Source organism: Nerophis ophidion, linkage group LG05, assembly GCF_033978795.1.
Source record: "Nerophis ophidion isolate RoL-2023_Sa linkage group LG05, RoL_Noph_v1.0, whole genome shotgun sequence".
In the NCBI taxonomy this organism is placed as follows: Eukaryota; Metazoa; Chordata; class Actinopteri; order Syngnathiformes; family Syngnathidae; genus Nerophis; species Nerophis ophidion.
Window position 1 is genome coordinate 28186743 of NC_084615.1, and position 26669 is coordinate 28213411.

Below are 26669 nucleotides of genomic sequence, written 5' to 3' on the forward strand. Positions count from 1 at the left end.
TTCTTCTCTTATGTTCATATTGACAGTCAGCTTTGTTTATAATGTGAGGAAGCAAACCTCCATGATGTCCCGAAAAACACACGTGGAAGAAAGACAATGGAAACAAAATTTTAAATACTTGTACAGTATAGTGAAGAAGTATTTACAGTCAGTTTAGAACGGCGTGACAAAACTTGTGGACGAGGAAATGTAACATAACTGCACAGCAATAGAAAGCATATCAAAACCAGCAGGAAATGATTCCCTTTTCAGATCACAAAAGTTGCTACTCCACGTGACTTTGTAGCCAGGATGCCATTTTCATTGTGTTTAGTAAACATGCAGTACTGGAATGGAGGGACGTGTCATACTTTCATTTCAAGTCATGGAGATTTACCCTGGAAAGAAGCATTTGATTTGCAGGATCTCTAAATTGAATCCTTGCATGCATCGTTTCATGGTGGCTTTATTTTTACTGTCCAAGTCTATGAGCAGCGAAACGTCTAAAACAAACCAAACAGTGCAGTTGTGATCGATTGAATGTCCCGTGATGATAACGACCTGCATGATGAGAACATTCATAGACAAGGAGAACATGATGTGGTCACATGACAACATGGACGTGTTCTCTTGCAGAGAAATGTTGACTATGAACCAACAACAGCATCACTACTGTCAAACTTTGGGACGAAATACTTATTTCCCTCAGTCAAATTCGACATTCAACATAAAACGATGCACTTTGGGTTCAAGTTAGAACAACAGAGGATCAAGTATGGCCACTTTGCTCACATGCTGTCCAGCTCAGCAGGGTCTGATTCAGGTCTGCTGGGACTCAGTTCACACAAGTAGAAAAGGGTCTCCTGGCTCGCCTCGGCTTCCGTCAGGGGTTCCAAGCGGATGAGGGAGCTGCGGGCCGCCGGCTTGGATTCCACGCTGCCGTCCAGCAGCTCCGAGGGGAGTTCCGACTCGATGGAGTCCGCCGAAGTGGAGGGCACCTCTGCAGGCGGGACACAGCCATCCAGGAAGGCCAGCAGGGGGGAGGATGTGTACTGGATCACCTGCTTGTCTACAAAAATACAGCAAGGATGATGTTAAAACTGCAACTGGCACAGCTGCCAGAAGGGTGCTGATGCGCATTAATCCCGCCCTCTTCCAGCTCAGAGCATGTAAATTCTGCCCCACAAAAACACAATGTATATTCTACCATAACAACAACATGACAGAAAATTGTTGCTTGGGAGTACTTTTGGGTATATAATGTGCAGCCGCTGCAGCCCCTACAGCCGCCCTTGTGTGTATGACACAACTGTAAAACGGCAGGCAACTCATTTCTAACAAAACATAATTTTTATTCAAATTATTTTGTAATTGTGACAAATATAGTGATATATTGTAGGATTGTCAAAAATTTAGATTTTCTAATTAATCACGACTCTTAATCAATTCTTTATCAATTAAAAATATATATATATATATATTTTTTTTTAATCTGTCCTGTCCAGCCACACAGGTAAATCATGTTGTTGATGCCCTTATTTGCTGTACATATTTACTTTACAAAAGATAAGTGTGGGATACTTCTCTTGTTGCCTTATTTGTACTTAACTTTATTAAATGTTTGGGTATAATTTTATTAAAGTTTTGTAAATTGACCAAAATGTCACCGTGGAGTTATTGAGTCTGTTTAGCTGTTTGGAGAGCAAACTTTCGCAGCGAGTGGTTCCATGGCGATGACTTCTGTTGTGTTCAGTTGTTTTACAGGCACCATTTGGAAACAATTAAGATATGTAAATAAACATTTCCAAAATCTTGTTTGCTGGGTGCAGTCTTCATACCATTGTGGAAAATCCACTACTTATTTCCTTCACTGTAAATTAACTTGTTTTCACACAAAAATTTGAATATACAGTATGATTGTTTTGCTAATATGATTTCAACTTTCCACCTTTGTGTCTGTTACCAAAGTTAAACTGGAATTACAAAACGCCAGCAGAGTAAGTTTTCATAGTAACTGCGCTTAAAGTAAAAGTGATTTGTGTTGAGGACAGTGTGTGCTGCAATGTACGGAGCTCCACTCGCCTGTGTTGTCTTCTCGCTGCCTACATCTGCTTAGTTGTGTTGGGCTCTCTTTTGAGGACACGGTTTCCTGAAACCAGACAATTAAAATTTCATCAGTTTCTTAGTGAACATCTTTTAAATTAAACGGATTCAAGTTCAAATATTTGTTCCTTCTTTTTTAAATTATAACCAAACAATAAATTACGACTGCTAAACAGTGACCCTGTAACATAGTGGAAAATATTTGTGTAGTACTGTGGGGGGGAAAAAAGAATGTATTCCAATTTTAAATAAGACTAACATAAAATACTTTACAAAAACCATGAAGGTAGGGTTTTTTTGGAGTCATTTACGGCAGAGGGGTTAGTGCGTCTGCCTCACAATACGAAGGTCCCGAGTAGTCCTGGGTTCAATCCCGGGCTCGGGATATTTCTGTGTGGAATTTGCATGTTCTCCCCGTGAATGCGTGGGTTCCCTCCGGGTACTCCGGATTCCTCCCACTTCCAAAGACATGCACCTGGGGATAAGTTGATTGGCAACACTAAATTGGCCCTAGTGTGTCAATGTGAGTGTGAATGTTGTCTATCTGTGTTGGCCCTGTGATGAGGTGGCGACTTGTCCAGGGTCTACCCCACCTTCCGCCCGATTGTAGCTGAGATAGGCACCAGCGTCCCCCGCGACCCCAAAGGGAATAAGCTGTAGAAAATTGATTTTAATTTACCTCTAAGGCATCGATATCGATGCCTAATGGTTTTCCATAAAGCATGGCCTGAAAATCCTCCATGCTCCACTCAATGCTCTCCAGATAGTCCATCAGCTCCATCCTGATCACAAACAACATTGTGAGGGGCAGCGGTATAAATAGGCATCAACTCAGACATTTCCAAATAAAATTGCTCGTTTGGAGACAAGCAAAGAAACTGCAGTTGTCTCTGTACCACACTGTACCAAACAGGTAAAGTTACTGACTGATACTTCCTTCAGGAATCCATCATCTTTCAAAATTATCCTACATCTCAAGGGCCTAAGAGGATTCGGCCCATAATTTGGAAGGTTTATCTTATCAATGACAAATCGGAAAGTATGTGACATTCTTGAAGCAATGGAGGCAAAATGGATTGAACCACTTCTCGGTTGTTGTCCGTCTACAATAGAATACAATAGTTGTCATGGGTGCAATTGATTGAGGCCACATTACTGGTAATTACAAATGAAAACTGACAGTTATTTGCAGGGTTAGGTTCCAAGACCCCCAGCGACAGGGGACAAAAAAACGCAAACAATAAAAATACGTAAATATGCCTATTTTTTAACTCTAATAATTGTGAGAGGGATATTATAGGTTTAAACACTTTAAATTCACTTTTACCCAATAAAAAATAGGCAGTTACACATCTCATCAAAGCATATTACTGGAAACGTTAAGCTTTCACTGTTATGCTGATGACACCCAAGTCTACATGCCCCGAAAGCTGACCAACACGCCGGATTGTAGTCAGCTGGAGGCGTGTCTTAATGAAATTAAACAATGTATGTCTGCTAACTTTTTGCAACTCAACGCCAAAAAAAAGGAAATGCTGATTATCGGTCCTGCTAGACACCGACCTGTATGTAATAATGCAACTCTAACATTTGACAACCAAACAATAAAACAAGGCGACTCGGTAAAAAATCTGGGTATTATCTTCGACCCAACTCTCTCCTTTGAGTCACACATTAATAGAGTTAATAAAACAGCCTTCTTTCATCTCCGTAATATTGCTAAAATTCGCTCCATTTAGTCCACTAACGACGCTGAGATCATTATCCAAGCGTTTGTTACGTCTCGCCTTGATTACTGTAACGTATTATTTTCAGGTCTCCCCATGTCTAGCATTACAAGATTACAGTTGGTACAAAATGTGGCTGCTAGACTTGACAAGAACAAGAAAGTTTGATCATATTACGCCTAGACTGGCTCACCTGCACTGGCTTCCTTTGCACTTAAGATGTGACTTTAAGGTTGTACTACTTACGTATAAAATACTACACGGTCTAGCTCCATCCTATCTTGCCGATTGTATTGTCCTGAAGGAACTCTCCTGAAGGAATCAATAAAGTACTATCTAATCTAATATGTCCCGGCAAGAAATCTGCGTTCAAAGGACTCCGGCTTATTAGTGATTCCCAGAGCCCCAAAAAGTCTGCGGGCTATAGAGCATTTTCCGTTCGGGCTCCAGTACTCTGGAATGCCCTCCCGGTAACAGTTCGAGATGCCACCTCAGTAGAAGCATTTAAGTCTCACCTTAAAACTCATTTGTATACTCTAGCCTTTAAATGGACTCCCTTTTTAGACCAGTTGATCTGCCGATTCTTTTCTTTTTCTCCTCTGTCCCACTGGAGGGGGTCCGGCCCGGTGGCCATGGATGAGGTGCTGGCTGTCCTGAGTCGGGACCCAGGATGGACCGCTCGTCTGTGTATCGGCTGGGACATCTCTGCGCTGCTGATCCGCCTCCGCTTGGGATAGTTTCCTGCTGGCTCCAGTGTGGACGGGACTCTCTCTGCTGTGTTGGATCCACTTTGGACTGGACTCTCACGGTTGTGCTGGATCCACTATGGATTGAACTTTCACAGTATCATGTTAGACCCGCTCGACATCCATTGCTTTCAGTTCCACTAGAGGGGGGGGGGGTTGCCCACAAATGCGGTCCTCTCCAAGGTTTCTCATAGTCATCATTGTCACTGACGTCCCACTGGGTGTGAATTTTCCTTGCCCTTATGTGGGCTCTACCGATGATGTCGTTGTGGTTTGTGCAGCCTTTTAAAACACTAGTGACTTAGGGCTATATAAATAATCATTGATTGATTGATTGATTGATTGATAGAAACTGTCGAATGAATTGACTTGTCGGACCTCACGCTCTACTGGACTAATACCTGCAGCATCGCCCCTGCAGATAGTGCCATCAAACCACTTTCTATTTACATTAACAAGCAAATGGAGCACCGTGTGGTGCAACGTTTGTCAATGAAAAAATAAAAATAAAAAAATGGTGATATCATAGACATTTGCAACACAGACTGGTGGAGAGTTAATGAGGTTGCCCAGGCACCACAATGTAACTTTAGTACACACGGAGTGGACATGAGCATATTAGGTATCCGACTCGTTATCGCCGACTTGTGAATTTTAACATATGCTTTAACCTTGAAGAGTGGATCGTGAGATCGACAGGCGAATCGGTGAGACGTCTTCAGTAATGCGGAAGCTGTATCAATCCGTTGTGGTGGAGGAGGAGCTGAGCCGGAAGGCAAAGCTCTTAATTTACCGGTCGATCTACGTTCCCATTCTCACCTTTGGTCATGAACTTTGGGGCATGACCGAAAGGACAAGATCATGGGTACAAGCGTCCGAAATGAGTTTCCCCCTATTAGAGATAGGGGGAGAAGCTCTGCCATCCGGGGGGAGCTCAAAGTAAAGCCGCTGCTCCTCCACATGGAGAGGAGCCAGATGAGGTGGTTCGGGCATCTGGTCAGGATGCCACCCGAACGCCTCCTTAGGCAGGTGTTTAGGGCACGTCCAACCGGTAGGAGGCCACGAGGAAGACTATGTCTCCCGGCTGGCCTGGGAACGCATCGGGATCCCCCAGGAAGAGCTGGACGAAGTGGCTGGGGAGAGTAAAGTCTGGGCTTCCCCACTTAGGCTGCTGTCGCGGATAAGCGGAAGAAGATGGATGGATGGACGGATGGATGGATGGATGGGCTTTAACCTTGCTATAAAACAGTTTGAATATGTTTTTGGAAAAAATGATACCCTCTGTGGATACATACTTACTTGCCAAGCAGGTTGATGTTCTGTGAAATGGCGCTATTCTCGTTTAGTATGGAGTCCATAATCTTGACAGGATCTTCAAAACTCATGCCTGAAGGTTTATTGAGCTGTAGAATGCTGCTGGTTGGTCTGCTGCTGTCACACATGCTGTTCCTTGGCTGCTCCAAGACTTCCGCCTCTTTGACATCTTCAGTGCATGTCGTGCTGGCCTCTGCGTCAACTGCCAGCACTGGGTAGGGGTCCACATCCACTTCAACTATTTCTACATCACTGAGGAAGTGTAAAACAGCATCTTAGTACAGTTAGGGATCTGCATTTTAACTCTGCATGTTAACACATTGGTACACCCCAGTCGTAAATTTTAAATGTGCTTTATAAATAAAGTTGATTTGAATTGATTTACACAAAAAGTTGCATCAGCAGTAGTCAACTATCTGTATGCAATTTTCACCACAAACGTTAAAAGTTATAGAAACATTTTTGCAGAAAAGGTTGCGAGCTCCTTGGCACTATTTCAACCATGCGTACAGACCATGACAAGTTTTTCCAGACACAAGAATCAGCAATGCTTGATGACACCATGAAATAAAGCTCATAACCACATATCTAAAATATGCACATATTTTAACAATGTTCAAATACAATAGGTATACTCTAAACGTGGATAGGTTGTACTTTTGTTAAAGTTTAAATAAACCATGCTTTATAGGAACATTGTAAGAGTCATGGGAGGACACTGTGGTGGAGATCTTGTGCGTACAATTCCCTGCAGGTGTGATTTATACGGCGCAGACTACTAGTATGTAAAGTGTGCACAGCATGCTTTTATACAGTATATATACATATTTTCTTGCATACGTAGATCCTGAGTCAGTAGGCAATGTTTTGGGATATAGTGCATGCACAATTTTGTAAGTGAGGCTCCATTGCTGCCAAAGAAAAGGATGAGGTATCAGGAGGGTTTCAGTGTTGCCAACTTACTAATTAAGTCGCTATTTGAACAAGTATGGAGACACTTCTATATATTCTTTTAACAAAGCATCAAGCAATACATCTACCAACTTTTTCGATAGCCCCCATACCACCACAAATACATTGTAGTCCTGTGAAACAATGTATGTTCTCACTCCACTACAAAGCAGTGGCTCAGCTACTTGAACCCAAACTGTTGAGATGGTGATGAATACATTGATTCTTCAATCACCTTCCTGAAAAAAGTCAGCTGTTTAAAACGCTACACCAAAATGACACATTGAACACACCCTAGAATTGAATATATATGTTCTTACAATCATAATTATTAATGTGCCAAGCCAATGACTCACCCTGGCTCGTTGGGTCTGGGTGACCAGTCTGTGACTTCTGCTTCATTCTCTGTCAGGTCACAGATGACGACATCATCTTTCACACTATTGACAGGTGACTAAAAAGAAATTCAGAGTGAAGAAATCTGACTAATAAAAATCTCAAGCATACAAATTAACGATACACCTCGGTATTCTAACAAAAAAGATAAGGCTGTCAAACAATTAAAATATTTAATTGCAATTAATTGCATTTTGTTCATAGTTAACTCAAAATCAATCGCGATAATCGCAGATAAATATATAATCTTTCATCAGTATCAATTGTACACTAGACAGTTATTTTTTAGGTTTTTAATACTATGACGAGACAATTGTTTTTTTTAAACAGCTCAACATACGGATGATTTGAGTTCTAGAGACAATTGAGATTATAAATGTATGTCTTTTTTGAGGAGCTTTTTAAGGTCTTCTGCATATCTGTCATGCATACTTTGGACTATTTAAAACAATAAAAATTGCGTACTGCATGCAAGACAAGAGCTCGCTTTAGATATATAGATAGTACTTTATTGATTCCTTCAGGAAAATTTAAATTACCCATAGTTTTTAAATTACGTCTGGGGTAAAACATAAAAAAACTTTGATACTTTGTCCCGGTACCAAAATGTATTTTGGTACTTTTTAGTACTTTTCTAAATAAAGGGGACCACAAAAAAATGTCATTACTGGCTTTATTCAAACAAAAAATCTTAGGGTACATTAAACATATGTTTCTTATAGCAAGTTTGTCCTTAAATAAAGTAGTGAACATACAAGACAACTTTTCTTTTAGTAGTAAGTAAGCCAACAATGGCTCCTAATTTAGCTGCTGACATATGCAGTAACATATTGTGTCATTAATCATTTTATTATTTTGTCAAAATTATTAAAGACAAGTGGTAGAAAATGAATTATTAATCTACTTGTTCATTTACTGATATTATCTGCTTATTTTCTTTTTCAACATGCTCTATGTACACTTCTGTTAAAATGTAATAATCACTTATTCTTCTGTTAGATGCTTTACATTAGTTTTGGATGATACCACGAATTCAGGTATCAATCCGATACCAAGTAGTTATAGGATCAGACATTGGTCATATTCAAAGTCCTCATGTATCCAGCAACATATTTCTTGAGTTTATGAACATAATATAAAAAAAAATAAAAATGAAAGAAGATTTTGTGATGCTGAAAAATATACATGTAATCATAGTAGTATCGACTAGATACGCTCCTGTACTGGTATCATTACAGTGGATGTTTGGTGTTAGATCCACCAATGGCGTTTGTTTATATTGTAACGTCCCGGAAGAGTTGGTGCTGCAGGGAATTCGTGCTGTAGTGTTTATGTTGTGTTGCAGTGCAAATATTCTCCCAATATGTGTTTGTCATTGTTGTTTAGTATTGTTTCACAATATGGCACAGTTGTGACAATTGTTCATACGGCTCCCCTTCATGTTGAGTAAGTATGTCCGTCATTCACATGTAATTAGTGCATTCAAAGTTAAGTTAATAGTCATAATGGTCAATAATCCGACATGATGTAACCTTGTCTTATAGACACATTTTAATACAACTATTATCATGACTCCTGTGTGCTGAGGTGTGTAGTAAAGCATGTATAGCAACCACTTGTCCTAATTAGTTGATACTTGAAAAACAAACTTGATATGTCTCCATGGAGACTAGGAGTAATCGTTTTGAAGCAGTTAAAACACTGGGTACATACCAGAGGTGGGACCAAGTCATTGTTTTGCAAGTCACAAGTAAGTCTCAAGTCTTTGCCCTCAAGTCTCGAGTCAAGTCCCGAGTCAAGACAGGCAAGTCCGAGTCAAGTCCAAAGTCAATACTGGAAAGTCTCAAGTCAAGTCCCAAGTCTTGCATTTTGGGTTTCGAGTCATTTCAAGTATTTTTAACCACAGACTAATATATGTACACAGATTGTGTATGCTTTTAAAACGCTGTAAGTATTTATTATTAAAAAAAACAGTGCTGACATTGCACTTCATAATAGCACTATTAACCAGTTATTCTAAACATTTAACTCATTCCTTTACAGTATAAACACATTTGAAAAAACAAGTGCAACTGTACTTATTTGCACAAAAGTGTTAACATTGTATTTCCATGGAATATTGCATTGTAACTAGTTCATCAGCAGTTTATATCATGTTGTTGCCTTATCTCATTGATCTCATCTCAAACTGTATGTGCTTATGTGTGCGTACACATGAAAAACAACAAATAAATGAACATAATGAACAGTGCTGTACTTGTTAGATGTCAGCGCTCTATGGAATATGTACACATATTCTTAATATAGTATACATTTTAACTGACCTTTATTTGACTCTCTTTGTCTTTTTGTAGGTGGCTAAAATACGCGGTGCTGCTGACCGCCGTCTAACGTTACGTTACTGTGTGTGATACATTCATTAACGTAACGTTATGTGTAGGTACCTCATGCAACCCTGCTTAAAAAAAAATCACTTGACAATAAGTATGAATAAGGTAACATCTGCAGTGGACGCAACAGATTGCCGTGTTTGCAATGACGTTATAACCATAGACATCTTATAAGTAGACGCAGAATTGGCTGCTGTGACGCAAGCAATTTGGCCGCCATCTTGAAGTGGTGATGAGGAGCCGGCAAGCAGCCTAAACTAACATTTGACAGGTAGAAAAAAAAGATGCTTGGCTGGTATTCAGTGTTTTCCTGCTCAATTGAGCGGACTGTTGAAAATAGGAATTGGAGGATTACTTTTCACAAGTAAGAATTTACATTAACATACTATTGGTTGTATTTTGTGAAAAGAATATTACCACAGAGTTAAGCAGGAGCAAAGAACTACAATATTTGTATGTGAAAATCACAAAGAAATCTTCTGGGGGAGGATGACCCCCCTACAACAAAATTCACCAGCTGCCATTGATTATGATGCATTCTCATTTTATTGTAACCACAGATAAGTCTTCAAGTAACAATATTCAAATACTAACTTTGTTGAGTAAGACAGAATTTGGTTTTATTCTGAATCCAGTGAAACAGATTGGTGGTTTTAGCTGACATAAAGACTTTCAGGTGTTTATATATGTTCAAGTATTTGGCAGACACTTTTATCCAAAGCAACATACATGAAAAATACATATAAAACAATCACTGTAAACATGGTCATTTAAAGGAAGAATGTAATGGAAAATATCAATACAAAGTGTCAAGGCAGAAAAAACTCTCTGCTGTTGCAGCAACAGAGATAAAGTCTATAACAGTGGTTCTCAACCTTTTTTCAGTGATGTAACTCCTGTGAACATTTTTTTAATTCAAGTACCCCCTAATCAGAGCAAAGCATTTTTGGTTGAAAAAAGAGATAAAGAAGTAAAATACAGCACTATGTCATCAGTTTCTGATTTATTAAACTGTATAACAGTGCAAAATATTGCACAATTGTAGTGGTCTTTGTTGAACTATTTATACAAAAAAAGATGTAAATATAACTAAAAACTTGTTGAAAAATAAACAAGTGATTGAATTCTAAATGCAGATTTCTCCACATAGAAGTAATCATCAACTTAAAGTGCCCTCTTTGGGGATTGTAATAGAGATCCATCTGGATTCATCAACTTACTTACTTATTATTTCTTCACAAAAAATAAATCTTTAACATCAATATTTATGGAACATGTCCACAAAAAATCTAGCTGTCAACACTGAATATTGGATTGTTGCATTTCTTTTCACAGTTTATGAATTTACATTCATATTTTGTTGATGTATTTTTCAATAAATATATTTATAAAGGATTTTGAATTGTTGCTATTTTTAGAATATTAAAAAAAATATCATGTACCCCTTTGTATACCTTCAAGTACTCCCATTTGAGAACATCTGGTCTATAGGTCCGTAAGATATATAGATATCTAATGTATTCATACATTGTTTATGTAGGATATACACATGTATATACAACCTAATCATATTGTTTCTTCAACTTCAAAATAGCTGACTGTTTTTTCCCCTTCTCTGGGATTATATTCCCAGTTTTGATCTCAGACGTCTGGTCACTTATAGCATAGAAGAATATTGTATTTCTGTTAAGCAAATTATGAACACGCCAAGACATGTGTCCTTTATCATAGTTACACGTATGACAAAAAAGCGCGTGAATATAAGTGGTATTCAGTGAGGTAAGATGTATGAAATGCACTGACAGTTCATTGTTCCTGCCGAATGAATTGCACTGAGTGGAGCGGATCACCACTCCAAGATGGCGGCCACGCGTCTCGTCTGCGGCAATAGGCAGTAGCGCTCCATGCTGCGTCTACTTATAAGATGTTTATGGTTCTAACGTTAGCAGTGAGTTTACAGCCTCACTGATTTAACTCCACAGCAAATAAAGTCACGTTACTCAGCCAATAAACGTTAGCTTACATTCAAAATTTACCCTTCTTTGTGCAACTTCAAATGTCGAACGAATGTCGAACGAAGTTGTAAATTGATGCGTCTCCGTCTGTAATCTTCCAACCACATGATTTGCTTACGGCAATTCCTGTTTTGTTGACCAAGTCGTAGTTTTAATACCCAAACGAAACACTTTATGGCATAATTGTATTCACTTATTCTTCTGTTGTTTGAAAGGTCTTCTTCGTTGGTTTTCCTCCAATTTGATTGGCTGAATGCTGTGTGACGAAAACAACGTGGATGTAATTTGATTGGCTGTTGTTCTGACAAGTAGCGCACAGGGTGTCATCGCACACACGCTGATACACTTCCGTACACAATGAAAGATACGGAGCGCTCCTGAATAACTTTTTAATCGTTGGGTTTTGGGGAAAGTAGCAAGTCATGTCAAGTCAAAAGGCTCAAGTCCAAGTCAAGTCACAAGTCATTGGTGTTAAAGTCTAAGTCGAGTTGCAAGTCTTTTTACATTTTGTCAAGTCGAGTCTAAAGTCATCAAATTCATGACTCGAGTCTGACTCGAGTCCAAGTCATGTGACTCGAGTCCCCACCTCTGGTACATACATTATCCGCTAGCTAGCCAGCTGTTGACAGGTAGGGGACCGGTACTTTATAAAGTACCGGTATAGTACCGAATATGATTCATTGGTTTCGCGGTACTACACTAATACCGGTACACCATGCAACCCTAGTATGAAGATAAAGTATGTCGGATTCTGAAAAAACGTACTAAATCTTTAGGGTATCAAATACTTACAGTATATTCTTTGTTGTAAAGTGGAACCTCGATTTACCAATGCCTCTCTTTGCATCCTTTTTAGTTGAGGAACGTTTACATCGCGCCAAATATGCCTCTGTGTGCGAAAAATGTCTCGGCGTACGAACGCTTTATTCATTTAGCATGCTGCTTGAAGCCATCGGGGGCTACCACTTTGATGACATCAATTCCTGTGCAAATGGTTGCGGCAATTTCAAAGCGCTTCGACCACAAGCGGCACTAATAAAGTGTTTAGTTCAACAATCGTACCTTGCGCCGGTCAAAGCTGTCAGCCTGTTTTAGAGAACACTTTGTAGGATCAGAAATGCTATAAATGTGGTCAAACTCTCAGTCTTGTTGTAGAGCTTTGAGTTGCTAGATAAGTGTTTTGAGCTAGCCATTTAGCTACTTAGCTTGTTCCGCAGCAAGTCCTTAATTGTGATGAGATCGAAAAAGATGTTCTAAAATAGGGACTTTTGTTGAGGCTACAATCAATTGTGTTTACGATGATTCTTATGGAGACCTCTGCTTAACAATAAGAACTATTCGGCTTGTGAATTATGTTCAATAACCGATTAAGTTCATAAATTGAAGTCCCAAAATGTGGCGGTGTGACTCGGTTGGTAGAGCGGCTGTGCCAGCAACTTGAGGGCTCTAGGTTTGATCCCCGCTTCCACCATCCTAGTCACTGCCGTTGTGTCCTTTGGCAAGATACTTCACCCACTTGCTCCCAGTGCCACCCACACTGGTTTAAATCTAACTTAGATAATGGGTTTCACAATGTAAAGCGCTTTGAGTCACTAAAGAAGAGCCCTATATAAAGATAATTCACACGACTCATGTAGCTCATTAAGCTACTGCTACTTACACACCAAGCAAATATGTCATTTAGGTATCCCACCAGTCCTATGTTCTGTTTACTGACCTGTTCCACACATACTTTGTCATCATAGATCTCGTGAAAATATTTGGGCTTCTTTCCATTGCTGTTCATAAGAATTGGCCTGCCAAAAAGAACATTACATGTCAGCGTTTACAGTATAAAAAAACAATCCATCTAAAATATGCCAACAATCACCTTTTGCGCTTTAAATTCAGGATGTGGTTGTTCTGTACCAATGTGACGATAAAATGTATCAGCTGAAACAGTGAAAAGGTGAACCCCACCATCAGTTGTGCCCTTAAATCAGAGACCAGTATGGTGCAAAAATGGAGCCAAACGTACCTTCTTGATGAGTTGCTGCTGATGCGCATACTTTTGTCTCATATCAGAGATCTCTGTCCACAGTGCTTCATTCTCCCTAAACCATACAGTGAGTTAGCTTTAATTTACATTGAACTGCCACTGTAGAAAACAAACCTTTTGAGTGGGGAAAAAAGGTCTCGGGACATTGTGATAGAAAAATCTGAACAGCAAATTACTAAAAGGACTTTTCACAGTGACACCGCTGCAATGCACAAACCACTGCAAGAGCGGGCATGCAGTCAGGAGTGGGGCTGCAGTGTTTAGAACACAATGTCCATTGTCACGATCATGATTTGACTGTCAAAGAAGTTTGATATTGTGAGACGTGATATTTCTACATATATAGATTATTTTATTATTCTGTACTATGTGTTGCCCATGTTAATAGTACAGTAAACCTTAGTTTATCGCTGCTAATTGGTTCTGGGCCCGATGGTGGTAATGATTTTCGCAAAGAAGGGATTATCATTTCTAAATGGAATACTTTTAATTTTTCTGGCATTAAAAACCTGTTAACGGCTTTCTAAATAGGTTTGTTTTTTTCCATTAAGAGTCCTTTAGACATGAAATAACACCCACCCCCTGTAGTCCCATTTACACTTGCTTATTCCAATATACCAATGCTGCCTAAAGCTTAGCTAATCAGCATACTGATTGGTTTGGTTTAATTCGGTGGCCAATATTTCTGTAGTGTAGTATTAATATTTATAGATCTTTTAGCCCTTTTTAAGCTTATAAATGCTTATTTCAGACAGGAATACATGGAATAAGCTTAGAAAAAAATCAGCGATACAATGCAGTCACAAACTTCAAAAGTGCAATGTGGAGAGGGACAACATTCTCAAGGCGAAATGAAAAATTAAGATAGAATACTATCAATCACAACATGTATAACAATAATGGATTAGATTTATATAGCTCTTTTCTAGACACTCAAAGTGAAGTCAGAGAAGTGAGAACCCATCATTTATTCACACCTGGTGGTAAGCTACTTTCGTAGGCACAGCTGGCCCGGGGTAGACTGACGGAAACATGGCTGTGTGCGCCTACGGTCCCTCTGACCACCACCCATCATTCATCATTCATTAATCAGTGTGAGCAGCACTGGGGGCAAAGGTGAAGTGTCCTGCCCAAGGACACAACGGCAGCGATTTGAATGTCAAGAGGTGGGGAGCGATCCTGCAAGCCTCAGGTTTCTGGCACGGCCGCTCTATCCACTACACCATGCCGCAAAGCGACGATATATTATTTTAACACTATCTATTGGGAAAAAAAACAAAAACTGGCATGAAGCATTAAGAGGCGGTTCCTCAGAATGGCAGGAGTATTCTAAAAGTAATTAACTTTTGAAATCTGGCCAAACAACATGCATTCAAAGTTCCTAGACAACAAAATTGTTGGTGTATTTTTGGGAATTCATTTATAATATGTGTTGTACCACTAAACTAAAAAATGATGAGAGACAAAAGGATTTTAAATCTGAATGAATTCTTAAAATAACTGGTAGATTATTCGATTTAAGAAATCATTGTTGGATGCAGCCCTACATGTACGCCAGAACTAAAATAGTACATGGACTGAAAATGATTCAACTGATAATATATTTAGAGTATAGCAAGTATAGAAATATACATCAATAATTTATTTGAGTTAGCCAGTCCTTATTCTCCCGTTTACTGCACACATTTTAATTGTCACGACTCAGTAAAAGGGAGCACATCACTCTTGTTTTAGCTTCAATTCACTGACTGCTTGTGTCTTTTCGAATCCATTTTAAAATTCATGTATGTAATCCTTACATGGTCTTCAATATGTTTTCAAGCAATTAGCTAAGTAGCATTATCTTATTTTCATGACATTTCTGTATGTACATGTTCACTTTAAAAATGTATTATCAGTTCTCTGTATCGCATGTGGAGGAACAATCACAACATTTAATACCGTCTTAAATTTGACGGAGTGGATTAACTGAGTATTTCTATTAGGAAAGAGAGAGCACTACAGTACAGTTATTTGTGTCAGCGTATCAATTAATGGTCGAAATGTAATTGTAAAGCAATCGCAGCAATGTCAGGTACGTATGTGCAGCCACACTCTAAAAATACTCTAAACCCAGGAGAAACACTAAACATCTGTGTTGGGGTTTGCAATCTTTCTTGCAGTAGGCTGCACCAACCTCTTCAGTGTTGCCAGCCTGACATCAATGTTTTCCTGCTTGCTGTGAACACTCTGAACACTAGCCAGGATCTTCGACAGGTCTCCTTGTCGGATCTTATTGTCCTCAGGCCGAGTGCTGGAAACCTGGAAGACAGAATTGTATGGTGTAATCCCTCATTTATCACTGTCAACCGGTTATGGACATGACCATGATAAATTAATTTCCATGAAGTAAGAATAATTCGTTATAAATTTAATATTTTAATAACTAGAGCATGAAAACTGTTTAATAACTTCTAGATAAATTGTTGACATTATCAGAGCCCTTTAGATATGAAATAACACCCTTTAGTCACCTTAACACTCTTTCAATCCAATTTAGTAATACTGCCTGGGACTGTGTCAATTATTGACCACAACAGTGAACAGTGTACTCTGATTGGTTTGGTCTAATCAATACTACGGTAGTATTGATATTTTTATACATTTATGCATTTTAATGCTTGAAAAATGCTAAATTTAAGGAAGAAATGTTGTAGAATATACTTAAAAAACCTAAACAACAAAAATTCACAATGTATTGGAGCAGCCTTATTTGAAGGTGAGGGTATTTGAGTAATATATTAGTTGAGAATTTACCTTCCTCTTGATGTTCTCCAGCAGGTCATCCTGTCCTTGTTTAAAATAAGTGTGCTGAAATTCCACAGGAACATCTCTCTCCTGCTTCACAATGCCTTGCTCGGGGTGCATCACTTTACGGAATCCATCTGAATGAGTTATAATATGTACAATCACTTACAGTCCTGGTGTGGGTTGTCAGTATCAGTACAACAAACACTGTACATTGCAGCTCTAAAGACATTATTTATAAAACGGTTTTCATCCGGGAAGTGTCCGTACATTTCTGCATTTATATTTCCATCTATCCTGACTAGTAGCCTAGTTGCTGCCACTAAAGAACATCCTCACAGCATGATGCTGCCACTACCATGCTTCACTGTAGAGGTATTTAGCTGAAGAGCCAAGTATGGTTTCTTCCCAACATGACGGCTAAAAATTTAAGCCAAAAAGTTCAATCTATACCTCATCAGACTGGATACTTAAGTTTCTCATGGTCTAAGAATCATTCAGCTGCATTTGAGCACATACTAGGGCTGCGAATCTTTGGATGTCCCACGATTCGATTCAATATCGATTCTTGGGGTCGCGATTCGATTATCGATTTTTTCGATTTAACGCGATTCTCGATTCAAAAACTATATTTTTCCGATTCAAAATGATTCTGTATTCATTCAATACATAAGATTTCAGCAGGATCTACCCCAGTCAGCTGACATGCTAGCAGAGTAGTACATTTTGTTAAAAAAGCTTTTTTAAAATTGTAAAGGACAATATTTTATCAACTGATTGCAATACTGTAAATTTGTTTTAACTATTAAACGAACCAAAAATATTACTTATTTTATCTTTGTGAAAACATTGGACACAGTGTGTTGTCAAGCTTATGAGATGCGATGCAAGTGTAAGCCTCTGTGACACTATTGTCCTTATTTTTTTTTTTTTATAAAAGTCTAATGATAATATCAATGAGGGACTTTTAATCACTGCTATGCTGAAATTATAAGTAATATTGATACTGTTGTTGATAATATTCATTTTTGTTTAACTACTTTTGGTTTGTTCTGTGTCGTGTTTGTGTCTCCTCTCAATTGCTCTGTTTATTGCAGTTCTGAGTGTTGCTGGGTTAGGTTTGGTTTTGGAATTGGATTGAATTGTTATGGTATTGCTGTGTATTGTTTTGTTTGATTGATTTAAAAAAATCCACCCCAAAAAAAAAAAGCGATTTAAAAATTAGAATAGATTCCGAATCGCACAACGTGAGCATCGCGATTCGTATTTGAATTGATTTTTTACCAAACCCCTGGCACATACCATTTGTGTGTAAGTCCAACAATACCAACCTTTAGCATATCAGTATTATATTGAGGTGAATTATGGATTGGATAGAACAAAGAATACGTACTATGTACTTAAATGATTCAATAAAGGAAACTGTTCAAACTCAAAGTGTTTACAAAGTACAAGGAAGAAGAATTCTGATATACATTTTGACCTTTATTTAAAATTGAGTCAATCTTATATATAATTTTAGTAATCACAACTTACTGTGGTCCGGTTATCAAAACCAACTGTTCTTACCTGTTGGCAGCTATTTGTTTCCATTTAGGATTTCTGAAAATGTGAAATCAAACCCTGGTGGCATGGTCGAGGTATTTATTAAACAATCTTTACTTCCTTCATACTTGCTTTGAATTTTTTTTTAAAATTTTGAGTACCTAATGACGTATTTGTCGCTAGTTACGTCAGTAAAGTTTCATCCGAAGAGCTTTGCGCGAGTCCGCTATTGTAGTGAAATGTTGATGTCAATATACTTATTTTTCTCTATCCTCTTGTTGTGGGGCAGACTGGCTCATACATGCACATGCATCCATCGCTGTTGCTATTTCAAATACAAAGTAGTGTATAGTACAAAACTTATATCTGTCAGTACACTCTATAAGGAAGCACTAAAAACTATAACAAAGATGATGGGAAGAAAACAGTCAAAGTCGAGGCGTGTAAATAAGACCGCCCACAAAACGGCAATTTCAAAATAAATAAAACTGAGTAAGTTATATTTTCACACAAATATACGACATCCTAATAATTGTAATTGTCATGCTTTAATAAGTTTTAGGTAGTGTAAAACATCTATGTAAATTAACAAAATACAATAGTATAGCCTTGTTAACTCTACAGTCACCTCATGTAAAAGATGCCTTCAAGGGATGCAAAGTTTGGCAGTTCAAACATTAATATCATGTTTTTTTTTACAAATTTTTGTCCATGAGTGCATTATCCCTGATGAACTGTACATGCACATTGGCAGTAGAATGAAGAAAATAGTTTTTTCGCAACTGCAGAAACACATTCGGGGAAAAATAACAGGAAAGGGAAGATGCTAGGAAAAAAAGTGCAAATATGAGAGTTTCCTGGCGGAAACGGGAGGGTTAACAGCTATTTAAAGTATTACTTAAGATGTGAGATATATTTTTTTTAATTAACAAGTTCATATTATGCGTTTTTCTACATTTAAAACACTTCCTTGTGGTCAACATAACATGAAATTGTGCATACATTTTATACACAGACATTTTTAAGCCACTTTCTGAAAGTGCCATTTTTTAGTGGTCTTATTTTACGTGACGAAGTCCTCCTCCAGGCCAAGCCGCCTTCGACTGAGTCTTTTGTTAGAGAAAGCAACAGCGGAGGATTTTAGCATGCATGTCATTAGGGACTAAACTATTTTAATAAGTATTAATAATAACCACTGAAAAAATTCTGACGATTAGTATTACCGTTTTAAATTAATAATCACAAAATCGTAATTGATAACTGCACTTTGATAAACTCACTGACTGGTGCCACCTTGCTAGCTTAAATGATAACATGACCACAAGAGACAATATATTTCCCCATAAGAAACAACATACCCCAATCTAAACGTATATAACCACTTTACTGTCAGAGTAACGAAGCTATTTAATTGTGCACATTGAACCTAAAAGCTGTACAATCTTAGGACACAGTGAATGTTCTATACTAATGGGAATTGAACTGAGGTGTTTTAACAGTGCGTTTAAAGACTGAACAGATTTTATTTGTTAGGGACCTTTCATTTACGGTGAATACATCTTGAAGTGGTACAGAGCAAACCAATATTTAAAACAATAAAAGCCTGGTCATTAAAACAGAAAAAGTACGAAGACTAAAACACTATCAGTGAAGCATAAACACAAAACCTGAAAACTTGTGGCTTTTCTAGCAATGTCTATTTAAGTCATTAAAAAAATAACTTGGTCAAAAAATGTCAGTGTGTGTATAAGTTCCTTTTGAGTACATCCAAAAATACCGCGATAATAACCGTGGTAATTACCGTGATACAAATTTTTAACATCGCTTCATCCCTCATGTACGTGTATGAGCCTGTCTGCCCCACAACAAGAGGATAGAGAAAAATAAGGAAGCATATATCAGGTATGGATATGCCAGTTAATGTAACAATGGTGAAATATATCACAATTGTCTCAAATTCCAAACAGCTCATTTAGGAAGAAGCAGAACTGTTTCATTAATATCTCCGCCATGACCCAATAGCTTGAAATCCAATTTACAGAAGAAAAATATCCCAAATACTAGAAATGTAACAATATTGTAAATAACGCAGTACTGGGGTTTCAAAATTCTCACAATAATGCCATAAATTGTAACTGGTGGTACATCCACCAGTGTTTTTTTTTCTACCACTATTGAGTGAGTTGTTCTGAGAAGTAAATTACAGTTCCCTTAGTTCCCTGTCCATCGCACATGTACAGCGCAGCCCAGTACAAGATGGCAGGAGCAGAGCGGAAAACTCAAAATCGTGGATCCTTCCACAAAGGCCTTTTGGACGCACTTTGGTTTTGCAGTCAAGCAAAACAAAGACAAGAAATCATGACGGACACGCAAAATAAAAGTGTCTAAAAGTCTAGAAATACAAGCAACCTGAAAAGTCACTTGATTAAAAGGAGTCATATGTAAGAATTTCATGTCAAGATATAATTTGATGGCCCTGATATGTAAAAATGCATTAATAAATTATGTTCTTTTCCAATACCTCTATAACTGATAACAGTAGTTCAGCCGGAATATGCTCATTTCAAAATTAGATTTACAGCCCCAAAATCTTGTTATCGTTTCAATTTTGATGTCCCGCCCTCCACCATTTGACCAATGAGAAAGTCTGTGAGTGTGTTACATACAGTAGATGTTGCCAGTTATGCACCGCCATCTTCGTCTAGCTACTGCCACTGGTAAAGTTACTAAACAGTTTAGACTTTATTAAATCCAAAAGGACTTGTTACGATTCTCAACTTATTCATGACAAAACCAGGAACAAAAGAGGATTTTTATCGGGGATGCCTTTGAAAGATGGAGAGGATTGAAGACCTAGAAGATTTTTTTATCTCACGCCAAACTTGCTAATTACTTCTTTGATAGGCAAGTAAAGCAGTTACGTTTTCTTATTACATGTGATTAATGGAAATTGACATTTCGTATGTAAACTATATCATTCAATACAGTCTTTGATCTTGTCTATCAAAGCTAGTATGTTTGTGCTATAAATGCTTAGCATCTTAGCCTGGCCAATAGGAGCATACAGTTCGATGACACATCAACATATAGACTAACGGAGGAAATATATGCCCGTTAGCCTGTATGTCGATGTGTAATTGAACTGAAAGGGTAAAATATATTTTAGACAAATAAATCCTATGTGGATATGGGTAGTGTCAGTGTGTATTTCGTTCTTAATATGCTGAGGAAAATGGGTTCCAACATTAGCAAGGCTGTAATTGCAATGTGAAACGTATGGAGACAGCCAGATCCATGATAAAAGAATTCCTCATTCATGTAGCCTATAAGCATACCTTGGTAAAATGTCTCTTCTTTAGCTTTGGTCGTACATTAGGCTTTACTTATTTTTACTAGTGTAACTACTGTACTTTTTTTTAGTCTTTGTTCTCTGATAGTACTGACAATAACCATATGATTGCCATTTGTTTTGATGTTGTATGCAGGCACGAGGTATTTCCTAAAAGCTTAATTTATGTGCAAATCGTGTTGGTTAGAGATTTGTTGTTGACAAAACGCTTGTTTATTCAGCTATTATGGTCCTAGCACCTAAATCCCTAGTAAGACGGAGTGGAAGTTTGAAGATCCTTGGAGTAGCCCAGTCGATCGAGCTAGATTTGGCTGCGCATCTGGAAAACTCAGTCAGGGAGAGGGGGAGGGTACTACAGAATGTTGACATTGATTGCAGTACCAATTTTTGCACAGATTCCAACATATGGCTTCTTTAAAAATACCCGGGAAAGATTATTGGCCTAAAACCAAGATTTAAGCCGGACCAAACATGAATTTGTGAGGAATTTCATTCAAGATTTTCTCATGACAGTATATGTTTACAATGTCAGTTTAAAGACACTAAACTGAAGGTTTTAGATGTTTGCTTGTTACTTGAAACACTGTTACAGTACTTCACTGTTCTTTGCACTTTGATAATACAGTACCTCTTGTTGGTAATAAGTAGGACTACAACATTGGCACATTAGGATTGTGTTTACAGTAAGTGTGTTAATCCTTAACACAAGTAACATTTAAAGGCCTACTGAAATGAGATTTTCTTATTTAAACGGTAATAGCAGGTCCATTATATGTATTATAATTGATCATTTCGCGATATTGCCATATTTTTGCTGAAAGGATTTAGTAGAGAAAATTGACGATAAAGTTCGCCACTTTTGGTACTTCCTGAAAAAGCCTTGCCCTCACCGGAAGTCGCAGACGATGACGTCGCAATTGTGGGGGCTCCTCACATAGTCACATTAATTTTAATGGGAGCCTCCAACAAAAACAGTGATTCGGACCGAGAAAACGACAATTTCCCCAATAATTTGAGCGAGGATGAAAGATTCGTGTTTGAGGATATTGATAGCGACAGACTAGGAAAAAAAAAAAAAAAAAAAACGCGTAAAAAAAAAAAATAAACGCGATAGCATTGGGACGTATTCCGATGTTTTTAAACACATTTACTAGGATAATTCTGGGAAATCCCTTATCTTTCTATTGTGTTGCTAGTGTTTTACTGAGTTTAATATTACCTGATAGTCGGAGGTGTACGTCCACGGGTGTCTTGACGCACAGTGTCTCACGGGTGTCGACGGCAGCTTCATGGACGACACAAGCTCAGCTGATCTCCGGTAAGTGGCGACTTTTTACCACAATTTTCTCACCGAAACCTGCTGGTTGACATTTGGTCTGGATTCATGTCTGCTTGACCGCGCTCTGATCCATAGTAAAGTTTCAGCTCCGGGAATTTTAAACAAGGAATCACCGTGTGTTTGTGTGGCTAAAGGCTAAAGCTTCCCAACTACATCTTTCTACTGTGACTTCTCCAATATTAATTGAACAAATTGCAAAAGATTCAGCAACACAGATCTCCAAAATACTGTGTAATTATGCCGTTAAAGCAGACGCCTTTTAGCTGTGTGTGTGTTTAGCGCACATACTTCCTAAAAACCTGTGATGTCCTGCGTACACATCATCATTACACGACGTTTACAAGACGAAACTCCCGGGAAATTTAAAATTGTAATTTAGTAAACTAAAAAAGCCGTATTGGCATGTGTTGCAATGTTAATATTTCATCATTGATGTATAAACTATCAGACTGCGTGGTGGGTAGCAGTGGGTTTCAATAGGCCTTTAATTTTCCACACAAACAATTTTTCCTATTCATATTTTTTTTTACATTACTGCTGTTATATCATACCATGGTCTTAGTACTACAATAATATCGTACAGTAAGATTTTTATATAGTTACATCCCTAAAAGGTACACAAAAAGAGGTGCAAACAGGTAAAGGTTGGTTTTGCAAAATATGACCCCTTTAAAGTGTTGATATGGAATTAATTCATTCCTTTCCATCCTTTTTTTTAAAAGGAAATAATTATTATAACTTCCAATAACAGTAGTTCTAGTTTTATTAGTATTATGTTTAACACAAGGGATTCCTGAGTGCTTTTTCAGTTTGACAGACCCAGTGTAAAGTAAACAATTGTATGGAGATGATGGAGATGTAGATATTGCAGCAATGCGATTATGTAATGTCGAGTCCCTTAGAGCAGGGGTCCCCAACCTTTTTTGCACCAGGGACCGATATGCGGCCGATAAATATAGCAAATAAGTGCATCAAAAATTAATACATGAACAATTTTACCATATTGTTGAATTACTGGGAGCCCCTGGCTTCTTCCCGGTGCAAAAAAAGCTCCATATAGACTTTTGTTTTTTACTCAGTTTTGCTAGTAGTAGTATTTATTTTTTGGCTTTGGTGTCTAATGGCTTATAGGTGATACAACACATTCAAGGACAAAAGCATGGATATACAATAAAGCTAGAAATACTTGCAATTAAATCCAATTTCCATTTTAAAAGTTATGTATTAATATTTTGTGCAATATTTCAAACGTAGATACATTAATGTTAGCTTTTTTTGGTCCAATATTCCATTCGTAAAAACATCAGTTATTGCCAACTACTTGTGTAATAGGACTATGTGCAATAATACCAGTACTTTAACTTACTAGGCCAAAAGAGATGTGTATTCCTTTATTATTATATTATATGCAACAATTAAGTACTTCTACATCCGCGTTATTCACATTAACTCTGATGATCACTTTATTCCTGATCTACCCTTATCTTAGGTCATCAACCTAGTGAGGTCGAACGGATTTGGCACCTTTACATTTGATATTTTTGAATGTTGTCTGACTATCTGTGTTGGCCCTGCGATGAGATGGTGATTTGTCCAGGGTGTACGCCGCCTTCCGCCTGAATGCTGCTGAGATATGCTCCAGCATCCCCCGCAACCCCGAAAAGGACAAGCGGTAGTAAATGGATGGATTTGTATTCATGTGCATTGTCCCATGTGACAAAGATGTAACAAAAATAGCAAATGGCGACTTCCTATTAGGAGTTTTATATTACATCTATGAACAAGCTTTTTAGTGTGTCTGGCGAAAGTTAAGTAGGAGAAAATGCGTTCGGTTATTAATGATTTAATGACTATGCGTGGCTCGGTAGCAAATGCATCACAGACCGGTACCGGTCCCTGGGGAGTTGAGTTTATTTCGAACATGCATGCATACAACATGATACATCACAATTTCCAGTTTCTCTTTTCAACATGTTCGAAAAGGAATAGAAAGAAGCAGAGCTTATTTATTAATCCTACCCATTTTCTTTTACATAACAGTTGCTAAAACATTTGTTCACTTCCTGTTCTCAATTTATTCACAATATACTCCATAAGTAATCACAATAAAAATAAATAAATTATTAAATAATACTCGGTGAAGTAAGTTACATTTCTTATGGTGAGATAAGTAAGAACATTTTGAAAATGAACAGATGGGTGATGAAATAAATTCAGAATGTTTATCATGGTTCTTCTTTGTACTTTGTAAACACTTTAAGTTTGAAGAGTTTCTTGAAGTGGATTATATTAGTACATTTGGGGGCGGCATGACATAGTGGGTAGAGCGGCCGTGCCAGAAACCTGAGGGTTGCAGGTTCGCTTCCCACCTATTGACATCCAAAATTGCTGCCGTTGTGTCCTTGGGCAGGACACTTCACCCTTTCCCCCGGTGCCGCTCACACTGGTGAATGAATGATGAATGAATAATTCCGTCAGTCTACCCCAGGGTAGCTGTGGCTACATATGTAGCTTACCACCACCAGGTGTGAATGAATGATGGGTTCCCACTTCTCTGTGAGCGCTTTGAGTAACCAACAATAGAAAAGCGCGATATAAATCCAATCCATTATTATTATTGTTTAATTGCTTTGCTTAATCCATTCCATAATTTAATTCCACCTACATACATATTGAAAGTCTTAAGTGTTGTACGTGCATACAAATGTTTTAAATTACATTTTTCACAAAAATTATATTTCTCCTCTTTTTTTGAGAAGGAATTGTTGTATTTTCTTGGGTAGCAGATTATAGTTTGCTTTGTGTATAATTTTAGCTGTTTTGTTTGCAAATTCACTATCTTGTGGAATTTCAGTATTTTTGTTTCAATAAAGGGTTTGTATGTACTCTATATCCAACATTATGTATTATTCTAAGTGATCTTTTTTGTAACGCCTTTAATGAATGAAGTGTACTTTTGTAGTTATTTCCCCATATTTTTACACAATAACTCAAATATGGTAACACTAGCGAGTGTATGCAAGACTTACACATGTTGAGCTGCCTGATAAAGCTGGTCATGTTGTTGTGCTTGAAGAACTTAGGGAGGATCTCTTTGGAAAACCGCAGCTCATCCAGCACCAGGAAACTATTGCCCTGCTAAAAAAGCACGCAGAAGGAACAGGATTTCACTGCTGGCTGTCAATGAGTCCAAATGTTTAAAAGATGCTGATGGGTTTAATATCCTTGTTAGTAAGACTACTACCATGGATTGATTAACGTGGACCCCGTCTTAAACAAGTTGAAAAACTTATTCGGGTGTTACCATTTAATTGTACGTAATATGTACGGTACTGTGCAATCTACTGATACAAGTTTCAATCAATCGGTTGTCATCTGACAACACCAAATGCGATGTTTAATGGGGGTTTTACAAGATGCGTGAACATGTTAACAATGGATTTAAAGCCACTAGCGATTGCGAAGTTGACGCAAGGCTAATCGGCGTCACTGTGAGCTGTGTGGTGTTAGCTTCACTAGCACGCTAACGCTAGTATGAGCATTACCTGACTCCAACAGATAAGTTCGTCGGTGTCCGCATCCTCCACCAAAGTCCACAGCTTGGTAAGGAAACCTGGCACGTTAGAGTTGTGTTTCATCTCCAAAACAGAAAGTATTTGACAAAGTAGCAGCGATGTTGTGCCTGTATAGTAATGGTTGTCACGGATGTGTATCTTTTTTTATACAACTTCCGTTTGCAGTGGTCGGCGCTGATTGGCCGAACGCCGATTTTTACGTAACATCCCTCACTCACGTGGAGGATTACACATGCCAACAAAGTTTTAGTAGTTAAGTTAAACGTGTGCATTTCCACTTTTTATTTTTTATTTTCAAGTTTACAAAGAATACTACGTTATCCATTTAGGTCCCAGACTTGAAATATAACTCATTTAAGTCGGTTCCGGCCATTTATTTTCGTAGTTTTATTTTGAAAATCTACTGGAGTTTTTA

General features: G+C 38.0%; 1 protein-coding gene across 1 annotated transcript; it reads right to left on the reverse strand.

Moving 5' to 3' along the window:
* On the reverse strand, positions 1–26420 carry hsf2 (heat shock transcription factor 2). Its single transcript, XM_061900441.1, has 12 exons — positions 26225–26420; positions 25709–25817; positions 16456–16583; positions 15836–15960; positions 13639–13714; positions 13492–13553; positions 13339–13417; positions 7177–7274; positions 5855–6121; positions 2762–2864; positions 2062–2128; positions 1–1048 (listed from the first exon to the last, which is right to left on the reverse strand). Exons 1-12 carry the CDS (start codon positions 26315–26317, stop codon positions 768–770), a joined length of 1488 nt encoding a protein of 495 aa, XP_061756425.1. The 5' UTR covers positions 26318–26420; the 3' UTR covers positions 1–767.
* Positions 26421–26669: the final 249 nt, after the last annotated feature.

Bases quoted from the DNA above. Each gene is read 5' to 3' on its own strand.
- hsf2 (XM_061900441.1), bottom strand. From the start codon at position 26,317: ATGAAACACAACTCTAACGTGCCAGGTTTCCTTACCAAGCTGTGGACT. The intron at 13,554-13,638 runs GTACGTTTGGCT...TCACTGTTTCAG, and splicing joins AGCAGCAACTCATCAAGAAG to CTGATACATTTTATCGTCAC. The intron at 2,865-5,854 runs GTAAGTATGTAT...GTTTGTGATCAG, and splicing joins AACATCAACCTGCTTGGCAA to GATGGAGCTGATGGACTATC.